Source organism: Gobio gobio, assembly GCF_949357685.1.
Source record: "Gobio gobio genome assembly, chromosome: 9".
NCBI lineage: Eukaryota > Metazoa > Chordata > Actinopteri > Cypriniformes > Gobionidae > Gobio > Gobio gobio.
This window is the reverse complement of record NC_137115.1, coordinates 11,934,721-11,954,352: the sequence shown is the minus strand read 5'-3', so window position 1 is coordinate 11,954,352 and position 19,632 is coordinate 11,934,721. Positions and strand designations below refer to the sequence as shown.

The following is a 19,632-nucleotide window of genomic DNA, read 5'->3' as shown; positions in this document are numbered from 1 at the left end:
CTGTAACTGTGCTAATGCCAGAGGACAAGTGCTTTACTTGATCATTACTTGTATGCTACATAAGTTACAGTCCACTTAGTGAACAAGTTTTGTGTTGGTTATTAGTTTTTATACAAATAAATCAAATAAGTTCTACTAGCCTAGAAATCTAGACACACCCAGCGGCAGCAAATCTAATTTGCAGCCAGGATAGTCTAGCAACTCTCCATTGACTTGTGAGCTGGAAAAAACAAACTCTGGTCAGGCCAATCACATCGTGTATAGAGTTGGTGGGCGGGCTTAACATAATGATGGCAGAGTTGACGTGGTTCCGCGTGCTACTTGTAAACAAAGAAGCTGGCGAACAGCGGTCTTTCGAATCGGCTTTGGCCGTGACTCTGGAAGACTTGGAGTTAAGCTTTTCTTTGAGAAAAGAACAAAGAACGGCACTGAAGTCATTCTTAAGAAAGGAAGATGTGTTCGGAGTTTTGCCGACCGGATACGGCAAAAGTTTAATCTATCAACTAGCTCCTCTTGGAACCAGTCTTGGAACATGTGTGTGTACGGCAGCTACTCACAACCTAAGCACAAGCTCACTTCTTATAATAATTATAATAATTCTCTATTAAGCATGGCAAAACTTTATCTAGCTGGAATGACACTTTTTTTTTTTTAGTCTTGACAAAATTAATTTAAGTTCATACAACAAGATTACAACAAATCATTTCAAACAAATAAGATTTTGTTAGAAAAATGTAATTACATTTTGTGGAAAAGGTTTCCTTAATTTAATTAAGTTCATTCAACAGTTTTTTTTGTTTAGTTTTTAGTTTTTAAGTGTACTGCTTATTTTGCTCAAAGCATGATATTTTAGGTCTACATGTCATTCTAAGAAGAAACTATGCTTCTAACAACAGGTCGAGAGCTGATTGTTGGGAATCTGACCTTTTTAATACTGAACAAAGAGTGTCTTATTTACTTTCTCAATGCATATTCTTAGTGTTAATATGCATGACTAATCAGTTATTCCAACCCATTCTCACTCCCAAGGCGTCAAAATCTGAAGCATGGTAAAGTGCCTTCCGCATCACAATGAAGACGCTAAAGGTACCCCTAGGTGTCACTATATCAACGCACAGGGTACTCCATTGAATTCAGTTGTTTGCCCAATGCGTCAGATCAAGACGCATTTAATTATTTGCATTTGTAAAAGCAGACATGATTTTATGAATATGTATAGGTTACTTTTATATTTTGGAGCAACTAACCCAACTCCTATCCTAAACCTCCCCACTTCTCATCAATATAAAACACGTAACAGGCAAATAAAAGTACAGTCACAGGTATTTATTGCAAAAATTGACCAAAAGTATTAACTCATGTTGCATTCCTGGTCTTCTGAAGTCAGACAATATCTTCAACAGAGTTGATCTTAATGTTTTAACCGCTGAAATTATGGTTCAGCCGCTCCGTGAACACACACTCCAGTCATATCTCATTCAAATAATACACCTGACTCTTTAGCATGACACAATCAGTCACGAGACACACAAGAGCCAATGACATTTTACAATCAAAGCTGACGTAATGACGGAATTGGTCACAAGACATACTGGAGCCAATGCAATTTCACCATGAAATCTGACGTGACGTTTTTCGGGTGGCAATTTTTTTGAAATTTCAATGTGTTCATAATCTTCGGCGCTAGAGACGCTGGTCGCTTTTGGGGATTTTCTTCACACAAATCAATTATTTGGCCTCGGAACACTTGGAATATTTGTATGTTTTGAATAAATTGTGCCTGCAGTCGTATCTACTTGTTATAGCCTGTGTTTTATATCATATAATACACAAATGGGTAGGATTAGGAATGGGATTGGGTTGGGTTACATGTTCAAACGTGTCTAAATAGCGTAAATAAAATAAATGTAAATAAAATTATGCTGGCTGATTAAATTGAGAATCACACTCCAACATGTCATAGTGGCAAAATCATAACCCAATATATAATTTCATCATGACGATAACATTCCCATGCCCAACGCGTCTGTGTATGATGCCAAAGGTTTCTCATTGAAATCAATAGAGCACCCTGCACGCTGATATAGTGACGCCTAGGGGTACTTTTAGCGTCTTCATTGTGATGCGGAAAACACTTGACCATGCTTCAGATTTGGACGCTTTGGAAGCGAGAACGGGTTGTTATTCCAATACATGCCTTCTTATTTTTCAACTAATTCCCTCTTTTGAGGATCCAATCCATTCTCGTTGGAGAAAATCAAGTCCCATCCTACATTGTCCTCATTGAATGTCCTGTTTAACTCGCTAATACATCAGCAAGTGGCAGTAAAATAGGTTGTGAACAGCGTTTCACATTTGCTTTGGAGGCAAGGTGCAATAACGGTTAATTCATTTTATCGTAACCTCATTGCGCATGGACGCAGCACCATGTCAGACACATGAGATCGCCCCTTGCCAATAAGAGTGAAAGATCCTTGGGTGTCCAACAGGGTGATGAATGGTGGCCATTTGTTATGTGGAGGCCTGGGAAAAGCTCTGCATCCCAATGTCTGCTGCCAGGATCTTTCCTTTGTCTCTCCGACAGGCCTTCAGAATGGCATACAATGAGCGGAGCAAGGTTATAGCCAGGCGACAGACAAGGACGACAGAAAAAAAATACCAACAGAACAGTGTGTTCATGCGGGCTGGCAGCTAATATGGAGACTCAAAGAAAAGACCGGATGACTTCAGGATCTTGTTTGCAGTGTTCTTTTTGATAGAAAGAGAGCAGAAAATGCTTCATGTAGGCGAGAGAACACAAGCTAACACCTATTCAATATTACAGTTTAGAAAGCGAAATCAGGCTTCCTAACCACTGCTATAATACATTTACGGCCCATAAGAATGTTACATCAAACATACACAAAGTGTTAGTTTTTCTACAAAAGAACACCATGGGCAGTGAATAGGGAAGTACACAATCCCTTTGGGCACACCAATAAGACTATTATGGCCATCGCTCTTGGGGAAACTGTAAGCAAAACTAACAATGTGTTTTCCAGCAAGCAATTGCGCCTCTAGCTCCACACTGCATGCTTCCGTGGCTTGTGATGATATTTTGGAGGGAAGCCAAGGGATTACTAAGGAAAGAAATGCATTTTTTGCTCTTGCATCCTGAAGCAAAGCATTGAAGGCATTTTTCCATGTGATGGAGACAACTTTGGGGCTACATTTTAAGGAAAAGAGCAAAGCATCATGTGGATACCTTTAATTGCATTTACTTTTAATCAGTAGTATTAGTAGGAGACAAACTTAGGGTGGGCATTTGGCTGTGTCGGGTGGGCATAATATCAATATGAAAATATAGAAATAAAAATTTGAATAAACATTTCACTCTAATGACTGATGTTTCCACAACGATGCATCATATATGGTGGTTAAGAATTGACCCTCCCCTCGAACACAGATGAGCCAATGGCAGTTTAGTATCAGTTGCACGGGGACCAGAACTCGGACATCTTTAGGTTTCAGAGCCATAGAGAAACATTGGAAGATCCGAATCTCTCAATGGTTTGATGGTGTGCCTGGGTTACTGTAACGTTGATTCCAGGTATCCTGAGAGGATTTTCTGGTTGTCATACTCTCATTAAGTTACGATTAAAGATAGTGAGTCCATGCTAATATACACAACTAAATAGCTAACTGTTCTCACGTCATGTAACAGTGTAGGTAAAAAAAATAAAAATAAATAAACACTTAAATGAAGGTCTACATTTCAGTGCCTGTCCATATTAAACTGGTTAAATGTAAATTAATTTAATCTTACCCTGCGGAACATGAACAGTGTTGATCCTGGATGTTGTCATCTGCGATCGTGATGACCATAACACGAGGCCTCTCCCACTTGCATTGTGGTAAACCCTCGCTTCCAAATTAATCTCCCACTATATTTATTTTAAAATCTTTTATATATCCTTCCATGGCATATTTAGGTCCTACTTAAATGCTCCTCGACAAGAGGTGTTCCTTCTGAGTATAATACTTTATTGTGATTAATCTTATACTTGGTTTTTGTATACATTTTTGATGTTTCTGTGAATTTTTTAAAAATATGTTTAAGATCTGCATTATCTGTCTTACTAGGGAGGGACTCCTATTTTGATGGGTATTATAGTCTACGAAGCGATACGGTTAGTGAAAGGGAGAGCTCACAGTTTATCAGAGTTGTTTTGGAGATACAAAGTTTATAGTTTATTAGCACCCCCTAAAAGGCATAAGTCAAGTCAAGTCACCTTTATTTATAAAATAAAGCTTTTTAAAATGCAGATTGTTTCAAAGCAGCTTCACAGTGTTAAACAGGAAAATAATGCAACAGAATTTGATTTGGCTGTACAGCCGCTCTGGAGAAAACAGCTCAGTTCAGTTGTCATTTAGGGCCCTATTTTAACGATCTGAAACGCAAGTGTAAAAACGCGAAGCGCAAGTAACTTTGTGGGCGGGTCTCGGCGCTGTTGCTATCTTCCCGGCGGGATAAATGGCTCTTGCGCCCGGCGCAAATCTAAAATGGGTTGGTCTGAAGTAGCTTCATTATTCATAGGTGTGGTTTGGGCGTAACGTGAATAAACCAATCCGAGCGTCATCCAACATTCCCTTTAAAAGCAGGTGCGCAAGTTCCATTATGGATTGCTATTATTATGGCGTATTTACCAGGCGCACGCCAGGAGCGGTTCACAGCCGAGGAGACTGATGTGCTTGTAAGAGCAGTGAAAGACAGAGAAGTGAAGTTGTAATGTTGTACATTATGGTAAAGGTGATTTCACAGTCTTTTTTTTTTTCAGTCTTTCAGTTTTTTCAGTTTTTCAGTCGATTTTTTTTCCTGGTTCTTGACGGACAAACCAATTTGTCAGATGTCCTTATATACATATATGTCTTGCCACTATTGGGCAAACAGGTCTTATCCTTAATTATTACAATTAGCCTGAATCATTTGTAAGCTAGATTTATGCCTATTTTTTCACATCTTCGTGGCACACCACAATGATTTCCGTCATCTCATGTGTTAATATTTTTTTAGTGTAACAATTTATTTATTGTTATTATTGTTATTATGAGATTTGCAAAAATAACTGTTGCATCTGTGTAGATTACATGAGCAAAGTGTATGCGCGTTGTGCACGCTATACATTATGGTCAAGCATGCGCCCTTAAAATAGCATAATGAACAACGCGCAACGCGCCACTGACTTTAGACTAGGTTTTTTCTGGTCAGTGGCGCAATTGTTTAATGGAACAGCAAAATAGCACCAGGGATTGTTTGCGCCGGAACACGCCTCCTTTTTTGCGCTGAACCGCCCAGGGAGCGCAAGTGCATTCACTAATTTAGCGACGTGCTTCTGTGGAGGGAAAAGCGCGCTTTGCGCGGGTGCAAAATAGGAATGACACATGCGTCGGTGTACAAAGTCAATTGCGCTGGGTGCAAGATAGGGCCCATAGTGTCAATGAGGGCAGATCAGTAATATAGTTGAATATTAAAGGGTTAGTTCACCCAAAAATGAAAATTCTGTCATTAATTACTTACCCTCATGTCGTTCGACACCCATAAGACCTCCGTTGATCTTCGGAACACAAATGAAGATATTTTAGTTGAAATCTGATGGCTCTGAAAGGCCTCCATTGGCACAATGCACGGTTCACTCTCAAGACCCTTAACAGGTATTAAAGACGTCGTTTCAAAGTCCATCTCACTACAGTGGTTCTACAATAACTTTATGAATCGGCGAGAATAGTTTTTGTGCGCAAAAAAACCCTAAATAACGACTTATATAGTGATGACGATTTCAAAACACGGCATCATCAAGCTTCGAAGCGTTATGAATCAGTGAGTTGAATCAGCAGTTTGGATCGCCAAATTTCAGCAGTTTGGCGGTTTGACACGCGATCCAAATCATGATTCGACTCACTGATTCATAATTCTTCGAAGCTTGATGATGCCGTGGTTTGAAATCGTAGATCGCAGATAGATAGATAGATAGATAGATAGATAGATAGATAGATAGATAGATAGATAGATAGATAGATAGATAGATAGATAGATAGATAGATAGATAGATAGATAGATAGATAGATAGATAGATAGATAGATAGATAGATAGATAGATAGATAGATAGATAGATAGATAGATAGATAGATAGTTTTTTTCTGAATATTTTTTTGTGTGCCCATTTGCTCAAACAGCAAAAGAAAAACGCTACAATAGTGATTTCACAACTTTCAAAAAGAGGGAAAAAATAGAGTGAGATTGATAACGGCAGTCAAAAGAGAGAAAATTTTAATTTTTTACCATCACTCCCATAGACGCTGTATTACAAACACCCTTACAGCAGTGGTAACTTTTTTTTGTTATTTGATGCAAAAATAATAAAATATTAGTGTTATAAATGTACACAATTTTTTTTATGAAAACACAAAAAACGTTGCAGGATTTACGATATTGATGACCGTTAAAAAGTGTCATTACAGTCTGTGAAAAGGGTCTATAAGTTTAAGTACAATATCAGTAAATTGGCTCTCCCAAGCCAACTTAATAAGTTTAAGTACAATATCAGTAAATTGGCTCTCCCAAGCCAACTTAACTAGCCTGGATGCCAGCCAAACTTAGCCCCGCCCACAACATTTTAACTCGGGCAGTTCGGTCTGGACTTGATCCGTAGAGAAGTAATTATGCCTGAACAGAAACTGTTCGGACCAATGAAATTGTCAAGCCGGGCTTTAGACCATGATGGAAAGATGATAAACAGTAACGTAATCATCCACGTCATCAAAGAACGCTTGGGTTGAATTTGTTCTAATCCTAAACGGAGAACTTGTTTGTATATGCATTCACCTTTACTATTTCTCTCAGAAATGATGATCGTGTTGGTAAGTACTCTGTGTATCCTTAAATAATTTTTTTACAACACCGGCAAAGATCGTTTACACTCGTCTTTTTCTTCTAACATTAGGCTACTTATTCCAGCGTGCGTGCAGACAGGGTTGCCAAGTTTTTACAACAAAACCCGCCCAATTGCTAACGTTACTCAAAACTAGCCAAAAACAAGCCCAATAGCTTTTGGTGTTCTCCGGGAAAAAAAGGCATTTGGGGGGTAAAATATGTGTTATTTTGGCAGGGCTGCCAGCTAAAATTCGCATTCCTGGGTCTGTATATCACATAATTGGGGTCACTTGGCAACACTGTGCAGTTGAGTTCTGTTGACATTTGACAACTAACGTTATGCGTTGCTCCGTTGCTCTGATTGGTTGTAGGTCTATCCAATTGAGGTCTTTCCTGGTTCGGTTGAAACACGCCCCATAATCACAGCCCAACAGAACAGTATCAGACTCAAATTCTGACTAGAATTGAGTATGACGACGTCAGGCTACAACTTAACTATAAAGGGATCTCAATGAAAAATAACACTGAATATCCACATTTAAAATTAATTCAATTACTCACAGGCAAACTGCAGGAGGGCATCTCGACTCAGGACGATGCCTATGCTGTTTTCAGCTCTGCACTGGTATCTTCCAAAATCAATGGCCTCACTCGCATTGTGTATTATTAAGTTCCCATCAATCAAACTGTAGCGGAAATCTGCTTCTGCGTCCACATTTGTTCCGTTGATCAGCCAACTGCAAAAGCAATGACTCAATTAGAAAAATAATAATACATTATTAAATTCTGAGGGCTAAACAAAAAAATTGATGTATACACTGAGGTAACTAATCCACAACCACTATGCATATAATAAAATCCGAGTGTTAGTTGTTGTTGTTGTTTTTTATGGAATATAGACATCGCATTATAACTATACTAAAGAGCGTGTTAGCATACAACCTGATGTGTTTATATCTTTTTTATATATTTAGGCAGGAATATTGATTAAGAGAAATTACGACCCAGAGCTCAAAACCACATCAGTGTCTGAGAAAATAGCACAGAGTGGATTACTCAACCTTACTAACACTGGTATTTATTTATTTATGCATATAGACGTTCAGCAAATCCTCCATGCGGGAAACAGATATATCTGTTTCCTAAAGGCTGGATCTTCTGTGAGATTGCACATGTTGAATCAAAAGACCAAAATGTTTGGTGAGTATTGAGTTTGGTTTCATAGACAAGGGTTGAGCCTAATCCTAGACTAAAATGCATGTTTGAGCTATTGATAGCAACTTGCACTGACGTATCTTAAAATATGTAAGTGCCATTGTTTTGTCGCAAGAAGCACACCAATGTTTTTTGTTTTTTTCTAAGGCATGTTTATAAAAGCTACTTAAATGTCCTAATTAAACTAAAGCCTAATCCTGACTTAATCTAAGGCCTGTCTGTGAAGCCAGGCCTATATCAATTCTGATAGGAATCCTCAGAGGAAAGTCCAACATTTGCATCATTAACATTAGTCTAACAGAAATGCCACTCAGACAGGATATTAAGGATTTGCAGTAAAGCTCCAGAGAAATTAAATGTCATTTATTATCCATTTAATAAAATCTTATCCATGTTAATGAAATAAGGTAAACCGTACCTGTAGGTCGGAACAGGGTTTCCTCTGGCTTCACAATTCATTATCACTTTCTTATCATCTGAATCCAGGGAGAAGATTGCATCATCTGGCTCTTGAATGAACACTGGACCAAACTCCTCGCTCTCTGGGGTCAGATGGAAGAAGAAAAGCAAAAATGCAGTTTTATTGCATGCATATAAAGAAAATTAATCTAACGTTATAATAATATAAATATATATGTATATATATATATATATATATATATATATATATTAGTGCTGTCAAACGATTAAAATATTTAATCGCGATTAATCGCATTAATGCCATAGTTAACTCACAATTAATCACAATTAATCGCACATTTTTATTTATTCTAAATGTCCCTTGATTTCTTTTTGTCCCATTATTTTTTCTTATTTTAATGCTCTTATCAACATAGAAAAGTGGATCGGCTTGCTTTGTTCAAATGTTTGTTTTATTGAAAACAACATTGGCATACTGTAGTGTTCGATTTCACACCAACATTCTCACTTGAAGCAGTCATTCACACTTGGAGCAAATAATCGCTCACACAATGTAACACTGTCCATCAATAAAAGGGTGAAAAAAAATACTTTGTTGCACAAACAGCCCCTTCAACAGCCCTTTCTAAGGGATCAAAACAGGGTGATACAAAATAAAATTACAAAGTGCACATGCAAGGTAAACTAGGACTCCGCCTATAGTGCAGTTAAACCAGGGGTCGCCAACTAGCGGACTCCGGTCCAAATCCGGACCGCGAAGCCTTTTGACGTAGGCTAATGAAACAGTTAACGTTGCAATGCTCACTGTTGCGTTCAGACCCAGACGCGCGGTCAAGCATGCAGGTACACCGGACGCGAATGACGCGACATGCACGCCGCTTCGCAGAATGTCTATTTGCGTCTTTGCATTGACTTAAATCACTCGCGCAAAACGCTTCATTCGCGTCCGGTGTGAATGCACCATCAGAGCAGAAAGCAGCGCTCAAGACAAGCACTTTTAGTTGAAGACCCCTGAGTTAAACCATGGCATAATACGTTTCTCATTTCGGCGTCTCACGCTTGCCATCCACGTCTACTCTTTTAATGGCCCAAACAAGTGTGGGCAGCCGCAGCGTGCCTGATGTTTTGTTTCCGGTCTAGCTACATCCGGAGTGGTGTTGTAGTTTTTCTAACGTTACTAGTCGCTGCAACAGCATGTGAAAAAACTACAAAGTTTGTTAGACCAAAAAGAACGTTAATCTCGCGATAAAAAAATTGACGCCGTTAAAATAGGTTTGCGTTAACGTCGTTAATAACGCGTTTAACTGACAGCACTAATATATATTATTACATGACATGGATCTGACACACAATTTTTCCCAAATTCTGACGAGCGTAACTGGTGTGCAATGTCGTCAGACGAAACGTAAGCATTTTGAACTGAGAGAGGTGCTACACTTTATCCGTAAGTTGAATACGGAAGGCGATTTGCCGGAAGCTAGATAATTTACTTATACTTTACTTACTTATAAAGTTTTAAATATGGATATTTTTCTTACACAAACACATCACTTTGCTTCATCAGGCCATTATTAACCCCCCGTAGCCATGTGGAGCAGTTTTATGACGGACAGATGCACTTTTATGGACTTAAAAAATCGTAACTGCCATTTTAAAGCTTGGAAGAGCCAGGACATTTTTAATATAACTCTGATTGTGTTTCTAAGAAGAATGTTATATACACCTAGGATGGCTTGTGGGTCAGTAAATCATGGGCTAATTTTCATTTTTGGGCGAAATAACCTTTTAAATAGTTTGAAAGCACTTGAGTGACTGATTTACTAATCATAGGATAGGCCTACATGTGGACCATCTTCTGTCGGCCACTCTCTTTTGCTTTGCGGAGCGGAACCCAGACACCGTCATATACTGTAAGGCTTGACCAAGGATGCCAGAAAATGGAAAACAATTAGTGCTTTGTTAACTCTTTCCCCGCCAACATTTTTACAAAATGTTCATGGCCCCCAAAATATTTTGTTGAATGAAAAAAAAAAAACTTTTATTAGCTTAATGCATATTTTTTATCAACACTTGAATGTGGGTAAGTTTCATAAAAAAACAGAGATAATCGCATTTTTGTCAAAGACTACATCCAGATCGGATTCAGAACAATGATCCACACATAGATTGAGTAGATCGAGTCCATCAAGTCACCTTTATTTATATAGCGCTTTTTACAATGCCGATTGTTTCATGATGTCATCCAGCTCATTTCAATGATATGTTATAGCAAAACCAATAAAAAAATATAAATACTCAACAAAAGAGCATTTTTTCTCTTCTGCACCACACGAGGGTCAGCGCCCTGTCCAGCGTGCCGCCACTCGGCACTATGAAACCCCTCTGCGAACGGGTCGAGTGTCACAATGGGGTTACTCGCTTCAATTCGCTCACAAACCATCCTGCTTCACGGGCATATTACACACTTCAGTGGAGAGCAACGTGTCACACGTCCTCAAAACCGAAGTACAGAGCCTTTTGGAAAAAGGGGCCATAGAAGTGGTACCCACAGCCCAGTGCGAGTCAGGCTTTTTACAGCCGCTACTTCCTCGTTCCCAAAAAAGATAGTGGTCTCAGACCCATCGTAGACCTCAGATGTCTGAACAAGGCCCTTTTCAAACGGCCGTTCAGAATGTTAACACTGAAACAAATCATCGCACAGATCCGCCCGATGGATTGGTTCTTCTCAGTGGATCTGAAGGATGTATATTTTCATATCCAAGTTATCCCTCGTCACAGGCCGTTCTTGAGATTCGCCTTTGACGGGAAGGTTTACCAGTACACAGTCCTACCATTCGGTCTGTCCCTGGCCCCCCACACTTTTATGAAGTGCATGGACGCAGCCATTTCCCCTTTAAGACAAATGGGAATGCGCATTTTGAACTACCTCGATGAACGCGCTCTGACTATCCAGCAGCTCGCACAAACCTTCAAAACGGGAACCAACAGACCCTTAAAGACTTTTCAGAGGATGCTGGGCCTTATGGCCTCAGCCTCCCCAGTACTTTTGCTGGGTATGCTGCACATGCGCCCCCTGCAGTTCTGGCTGAAACCACAAGTTCCTGCAGGTCAGATCAGTAATTTAGTTGAAAATGTATTTCAATATTTATTTGAATATTTAGTGTCCCCAACTGAGAAAGCCAAAGGCGACAGTGGCAAGGAACCAAAACTCCATCAGGTGGCATAATGGAGAAAAAAAAAAAAAACTTGGAAGAAACCAGGCTCAGTCGGGGTGCCAATTCTCCTCTGGCCAACGGACAAACAGTATATGATTATGATTCTGGCAACATTACAGGTCAGAAGTCATCAACACCTCCTAAGGTTACACAGTCCTATACCTCGTCCTGGGTCAACATTTCATACAGTAACATTAGGCAGTTTTGATTTATAAGCTGTTTAATGTTGATAATCGTATCATTTTACACATGCATCTGCTTACATATGCTATCGCTTGTTTCTGCTTCTTCTTCACATATCTTTTGATCAGGAGATTCTGTACTCTTTCAGAAGATGTGTCATAGCACCCCCTACCACATAACAGTGAAAACACAGAAATTTTCGTCAATGACGGGGAATCGTTGTCTCATAAATGATGGAAATTTTTGTCAGTGGTGGGGAAAGAGTTAAATATGTTTATAAACTGAAAATATTATTTGCAAAAATGAACATGGTATTTTTGACAGCCCTATTATTATTTATTTGTACAAAAAGTATTTGTTTTGACATCATAAGTAATACAAGGACAATGTTTGTAGTCTAGGTTGTGGGTTCAAACACTGCAAGGGGTGATGCATGAGCTATCACTACTGTACCCTTGAGAAAGACACTTATGCTGCCTTCAAGTCCTCCTGGGAAGTTCCAACTTATGAGTTCAGAAATCGCATTAACTCAATATAAAATTGCAGCCGTATAATCATACTCAAGCCATATAAACAACTTACTGGGCAAGTTCATATTTCTTTCTCTCTTCTTTACTTCCCGACAAAGAAAAATGGCTTTTTTAGAGCTAGTACAACAAAATGAAGAAAGGAAAAGAGTGAATTAAGGGTGTAAATGATGCGTTAATCAGTGTTTTATCATGATTGTGCTACCAGAATGATGGGACATGTAATCTTGACATACAGTCTCATAAACCAGCTAAATGAGTTACATATTTAGCAAACGTTATTGCTTTTCCTCAGCAAAAAAAAAAAGTACATAAAATGCATACAAACTAAAATATGCCATCAACACTTTTACAACAATCAATTTGCTTACGCCATTTTAATCGACATGCCCTCAACTGGAAAAAACAAACAAAAACAAAATCCCAATGGAAATAATGCCATAATGTTGTTGTGTATTTACACAACACCCATGTAGGGAAATGGATTTGGATATGTGGTCTAAGTAAAGGCTATATGTCGGACACAAAATTATGTTCTGACAATGCAAAACAACCAGATAGCTCATTCTACCAGTTGGATCTACACAGCAGACGGTCCACATTAGGAATCCTGTTAACTGCATCATATATTCAGCCCCCAGGGTGAACTTGATAACATATCTCAGTAGAATAACTGAGAGTCCTTCCAATTAGAAATACTCAGGAGATCTGCTCCGTCGGTGCTCAGTGAGATTATGCTGAACAATGGGACCAATCTTAAACCTCCAATTGAATAACAAACATTTCTTTTGGGACATGTACAATGCATGCTTTATATATACCATGCTAATACCATTTTTTTTTTTTTAAATGTATGTTCCATGCTAAAACCATTTTTTTTGGACATTATCCTAATACCATCTTTGGGGCATGTACCATGCTAATACCATGTTTTTTGGACATTTTCCATGGTGATACCATTTTTTTGGACATGAACCGTAATACCTATTTGTTTGTGGAAGGGGGGGGGGGGGTATCATGCTTGAGCCATTTTTGGATATGTACCATGCTAATACCATGTTTGTTTGTGGAAGGGGGGTGGGGGGGTATCATGCTTAAGCCATTTTTGGATATGTACCATGCTAATACCATGTTTGTTTGTGTATGCGAACAATATTATATAACGTGTTTTGGATATGTACCATGCTAATACTTTTTTTTGGATACGTGCCATGCTAATACAATGTTGTTGTTTTTTTTACATGTGTCATGCTAGTACTGTACCATGAGTTTGTTTGGGCTAATTTTTAGACATACGCTAATACCATTATTTGGACAAGTATCATGGTAATAGCATGTTTTTGGACAGGTAAAGTAATAATTTGTTTTGTACCATGCTAACATGTACCACACTATGGTTTCCATCCTGTTTTACTGGGAATGTGCCATATGAAAACAATTGTTTTTTTGTTTTGTTTTTTACATGGTAACACATACCTTGGCTGTACCATATTTCTTGCACATATCCATCATTACAAGACTATGTTTTTGGGACATTTACCTAGATAATACTGAGGTTTTGGACATGCTAGGTATGTGGCATTATCTTATGTTACATGTAAATGCTAAGCTTCATGCATATGCATATCATTCAGTATCATGGTATATATCAAAGTATCATGGTAGTACCTTCTTAAGCCATCAGACCACGGAACCGACACAGTACTTTTTTGTAAGGATAATGCTGTTCATGAAATTATAAGGGCTACATGAACAACTCTCCACCCCCTGTTCGACATCCGCTATGCAATGACTAAATCTGGCAAATGTTTTTGTGCAGGAACAGAATTAGACAACACAGATAGAGAAGAGATGAAGGACCTGTGGGCGCAGAGTTCACGCATAACCTAGTCATTTGCAGCGGCTTGGGAGTTAGCTATCTAAGCTCTGGCTCTATTATTTATGCTCTGTGCTGCATGCATAATAAATCCCAGTGTGTACAGGCTGCAACATCCTCCCTGTCTCGAGCTGGTCTCTGTCCATGTGTCAGCAGCACACCAGCCTCGTATCTACGGTCTGTGTATAGCTAGATGCTTTATAGAACCGTTGAAGGTCTCCAGTACAAACTGCATCATTGCCAGGACAAAAAATGCATTTCTTATACATCACAGTCTGTTGGCATATTGGCCAGAAAAAGTGTCACAAGAGGGAGGATATCAGATCCAAAGGGAGGGAATGAATTTGCAACGAGCCTAGCATTGAATTCAGTATAAACAACACACAATACAGGTAAGTCCAAGAAAATGACATATGATTATAGAATAAATTATACGCTAAAACTGGCTAAACTATAGCTAAAAATTATAACATCCAAATTAACTGATTTTAATTAAGTCAAACATTTTATTTAATATTGCTGAATCACCCTACATACACTGATATACCACCAAAACGACATTATATGGCCTAAATCAGGGCTTAAATTGCAGGTGCTGTTATTGCAGTGTGTTGTGGGTGTTTGCCATGTTTGCCATGCTGCTGTGGTTGCTAGGGTGTTCTGGGTGGTTGTTAGGTGGTAACAAACTGGCCCAGGTCAAAATAATCCATCCTCAAGCCTCTATGATATTCTAGTCTCTACACTTTTAAAAAATAAAGGTTCTTTATTGGCATCTGAATCCATGAAGAACCTTTAACATTCATGGACCCTTTCCATCGCACAAAAGTCTTTAGTAGAAAAGATTCTTCAGTTTATATCAATATATCAATATGGATTTTTGAAAATTACCTTTCAAGTATTATGTAACATAGTTCTAAGTGAATGAAAACATCCTGCAAAGTTTCAATGTATCTATGTGTCATGAGAGTAAATAACTGAGCAGCAGTATAGCGTAAACACGACTGTCTCTTTTATTATAAACCCACCTAACGTATCTGCACCAGGCACCAGGCACCAGGCAATTATGCAAGGAAATAATGCACCACCCAGTATATATATATATATTAGGGATGCAACAATACAGTTAGTCCACGGTTCAATACATACCTCGGTTTTTAACCACAGTTTTCGGTTCAGTTCGGTTCGGTTTTGATGGCCTGTCACAAGTGTTTTGCTATTATATTCTTAAGCGACAGGAACAGCAAGAGGATAAGGAGAAAAAAATACTTTTTTATTGCAATACTCTTTCTTTATTTTACTTAAAAGAATTGAAAAACCTTACTTAAACTTAAAACTTTACTTAAAAAAAAACCCTTGTACACATTCCTAGTGCAGGGCTGTACAGTGCGACATATTTGTCGCACGTGCTACAAAAAAATTGGTCTGTGCGATGAATATATTTACCCCAGTAGCACGCGTGCGATACAGTTTAGCATGTGAGACAGAGCTGTTTGAGTGAAGGGAGAATTTGTTTTGTGCTCGAGTGAGGTTAATCTAGGGCTGCACGATTGACTGAAATTAAACCAAAATCAAGATTTGTCTTTGTGAAATTATGAAAATCGCTTCAATTTTTAAATAAATAAATACATAAATATATGTGTAGATGATGCGCAGCACTGTTCAGGGCGGATCGATCGGTTCGCAATAAATGCTGATCTATCTCTGCATGCACTCTGAGACGGAGTCATTGGCATTTTAGTTCGAAAAGGGGCACGGTTTTTCATGAAAAATTGCTAATGTAAAAGCTGTCAATTGCGGGCTGGGTGCGCACCGGGGTACCGAACCGAGACTCTGAAGGAGGTGGTACTCGAACTGTCCCGTGATTCACGTGAATCACGTGAAACGGACTTGGGTGCGCATTTGTTCAGGAAGAAACGTAACCTGCATAAGTGTTTTAACGTATTACAATGTATTTCGTTCAATAAAACACATGTAAGGGATGATGATGTTGATGATTTACCTTGGATAGGAGTGTATTCCCACATATGCGTGCAATCAGGGCAACATATGAACTTCATGCGACGCACATACAGTAAACCCCAGAGTCGTTTACTCAGCTGCGCATAATAGCACCAAATTAATAAAAACACAATATATTTACGTCAGTGTGTTTTCTATCATCCGCCTTGCACATTTTTGATGACGTAAGATAAACAAGTGCACCAGGGTTCGATAGAATCAAGTTGAGTGTGAAACCAGACCAGCGCTGCAGGGGACGCCCGGAACAATCGCGTTTGGACATGACCACAGCAAACGCGCCCAGTGTTAAAGCCCCCTTAATGTGCATTAGAAAAAGCAACAACCTCTTTCCAAACTTGTAATGAGAAGCGTTTACAATCCTGATGTCCAACAAAAGAGAACATTTAATCGAGTGTTTGAAATAACTTACTTTTGTAATCTGAAAAGCTTCACATCACAGAATGAGGCAGAAATTATATTATTTTATAATATTCTGTAGTACAGTGATAGATTTGCGGTGTTGAGACGTGTACAGTCCTTTTTCCCTCTTTCCCAGTGAATACATAAGATAAAATAAGACAAAAATTAAGACATTACAGTCACATTTTTTTATCATAATTTAAGATTTTATTATAAAACCTTAGACCTTTCTAAAGATTTATGTTTTCTGTATAATATAATAATAATAATAATTTTTATTATTATTTTTATTCTTAAATATTTGTATTGTATAGCACTTTTAGCATTTTTCAGACATGGTAACAGACGTTTTATACATGTGCTACAATTTTGTGGGCTGTGCTGCAAAACTTTCAACCTCTGTAGCACCAGTGCTATGTGCAAAAAAAGTTAACATACAGCCCTGTAGTGTATTGTATAATATAAAATAAATATATAAAGATTTGCACTGGCAGTTCAGAGCAGTACAGCAGCATTTAAGTATGAAATTGAATGAATAAATGTACAAATAAAACACTACATAGACTTCACTATATACATTGATTCTTAGCTACTGTATTAGTTTTTCAGTCAAGAGCAGTGAGTGATATTCTCTTTTGTCTTTTGTTGTATTAACATTAAAGGGATAGTTCACTCAAAAATGAAAATTCTGTCATCGAGAAATGAATACAGGTTTGGAACAATATTAAAGTGAGTAAATAATTTTAGACATAATTTTAGAGGTGAACTGTCCCTTTAAGGACGGCGTGTTCACTAGGCTGCGCTGCTGTCAATTTAAGACCTTCGTGCATCTAATATACAGACACACGCGGATTTTACTTTCACTTTAGACATAACCGACTGTGTTTATGTTAATCTTGTGTGTATTTGACAGTATTAGCGCAGTAAGACGACTACTTAGTCCAGTAATCACGTTTGACAGGCGTTTAGTGCGTGCGCTTGGAAAAGCACATGTTAAAACTGTGCATTAACACGCAAATTAAATGTTTAACCAGCTGTAAAACGCATACAAATAATGAACTTTCGTGATTGTGAATAACTATAGTGTTCCGTGAGTATAACTCTACCACTAACGTGTAATGTGAATGTATGTCGCGTTGTTCAGTATATTGGGATGGAGGCAAATTATAGAATTTGTAGAAAAAAGTATTAATTAAATGCAAAACTAAAAAAAAAAATACAATTTCACATCTACATTCAAAACAAACCCTCAACATTGTGAGAGATGAGACCCTCGTTCCGTTGCTGCAAAATGCAATACTGAATTTGGTAGTCAGCTGTGTTTTCAGTGCATCTGTGCTGACAACAATGGGATATCTTTATGTAAAGCAGTACTTGAAACACTCTAACACACTGTCCTCTAGGTGTCTCTTAGCTGACTGTGGGCCTTTGAGATTAAAGAGCGCTCCCCCGCACAAACACTCCCACTCCCACTCGGCCCATATGCTCGCTGGCTCGCTTCTGTCTCCTCGACACCTTTAGTCACCAGTCATTCTCTTTTAATTATTTACAGATCTGTGTAGCTTAGACAAGCTTTGTGTAAATGGGGATTGTTTTCTGACAGAGGAACACAGATGTGAAAAAGTGAAAAAAAGTGAAAGTGACATGTGAAGGCCAAGTATGGTAACCCATACTCGGAATTTGTCCTCTGCATTTAACTCATCCAAGTTAGAGCACACATATTAGAGTAGCGAGTAGTGAACACAAATATACACTGCAAACCGTGGATACACACTTTTTTATTTTATTTTGCTGTGGCACCCGGGGAGCGATTGGGGTTTAGGTGCCTTGCTCAAGAGCACCTCAGTCATTTCATCCCGCTATTGGGAATCTAACACACAACCTTCGGGTTACCAGTCCGACTCTCTTTAAAGCTACACTGTGTGATATTTTCCCCCATCTAGCGGTGAAAAGGTATATGACCATCCAGTGAATATTAGTTTCTGTTCCTTTCAATTCCGATTTCGTTTTAACACCTACGGTGGCCGATTTAGTCCAAGATTAACATGGCTTCCAGTTCGACCTCGTCCACATTCAACACGGTGCCATCGAGTGTTAAAACGCGAAAGGCAAAGCTTGAATTTACGGGTATGTCCCTCTTTGGCTAATGTACTTTCAAGATGGAGGGGCAACATGGCGACCGGCATTTGAAGCCCTCACCCGTATGTATTTTCAATGGCATATTATAAACTTACGAGAATACTTTATTACTTGAAAGAAGTAAATATACATTAATGAGCACATATATGTTTGAAAGAACTAAGTGTTTTTAGCTAAGAATAAACTAAAAAAGTTACACAGTGTAGCTTTAACCATTAGGCCATGACTACCCCCTGACACAACAATAATACTATTTGCATGGATACAACATGACATTTTTGTAGCTAGTTGGAAAAGTAATGTCTGACATGAAGGCATGGAGGCATTACACACACACATCAATATGAATTATCACTTGCATCTCCATTCAAAAATGTAGGGTCAGTACGTTTTTTTTTCAATGTTTTTGAAAGAAGTCAAGTTAAAAAAGAGTTATATTTCTATTTACGGGAGGAATGTGTCACAACACACAGTGCATCACACTCTGCTGGGTATGGGGCTGTGTCCCCTGTCCACCGTTGAAAGTGCCTACAATGGGCAAGTGGGCGTCAAAACTGGACCTTGGAGCAGTGGAAGAAGTTTACCTTATCCAATGTGTCCCGTTTTCTTTTACATCATGTGAACGTACGTTTTACAGGGGTCTTGTAAAGTCTGAGTGCATGTGTGTGCTGTTCTCCTGGAGAAGTGATGGCACCTGGATGCACTGTGGGATGACGACAAGCCGGCAG

The 19,632-nt window shown here is 38.6% G+C and overlaps 1 protein-coding gene across 1 annotated transcript in view; it reads right to left on the bottom strand.

Moving 5' to 3' along the window:
- The window catches only part of cntn5 (contactin 5), a 460,526-nt gene that overhangs the window by 205,266 nt on the left and 235,628 nt on the right, over positions 1 to 19,632 (bottom strand). Inside the window, exons 4-5 of the mRNA XM_079825767.1 lie at positions 8,545 to 8,668; positions 7,473 to 7,648 (exon numbers count right to left, since the gene is read on the bottom strand). Coding sequence (XP_079681893.1) covers positions 7,473 to 7,648; positions 8,545 to 8,668 — 300 coding nt within the window. The remainder of the gene's footprint in view (positions 1 to 7,472; positions 7,649 to 8,544; positions 8,669 to 19,632) is intronic.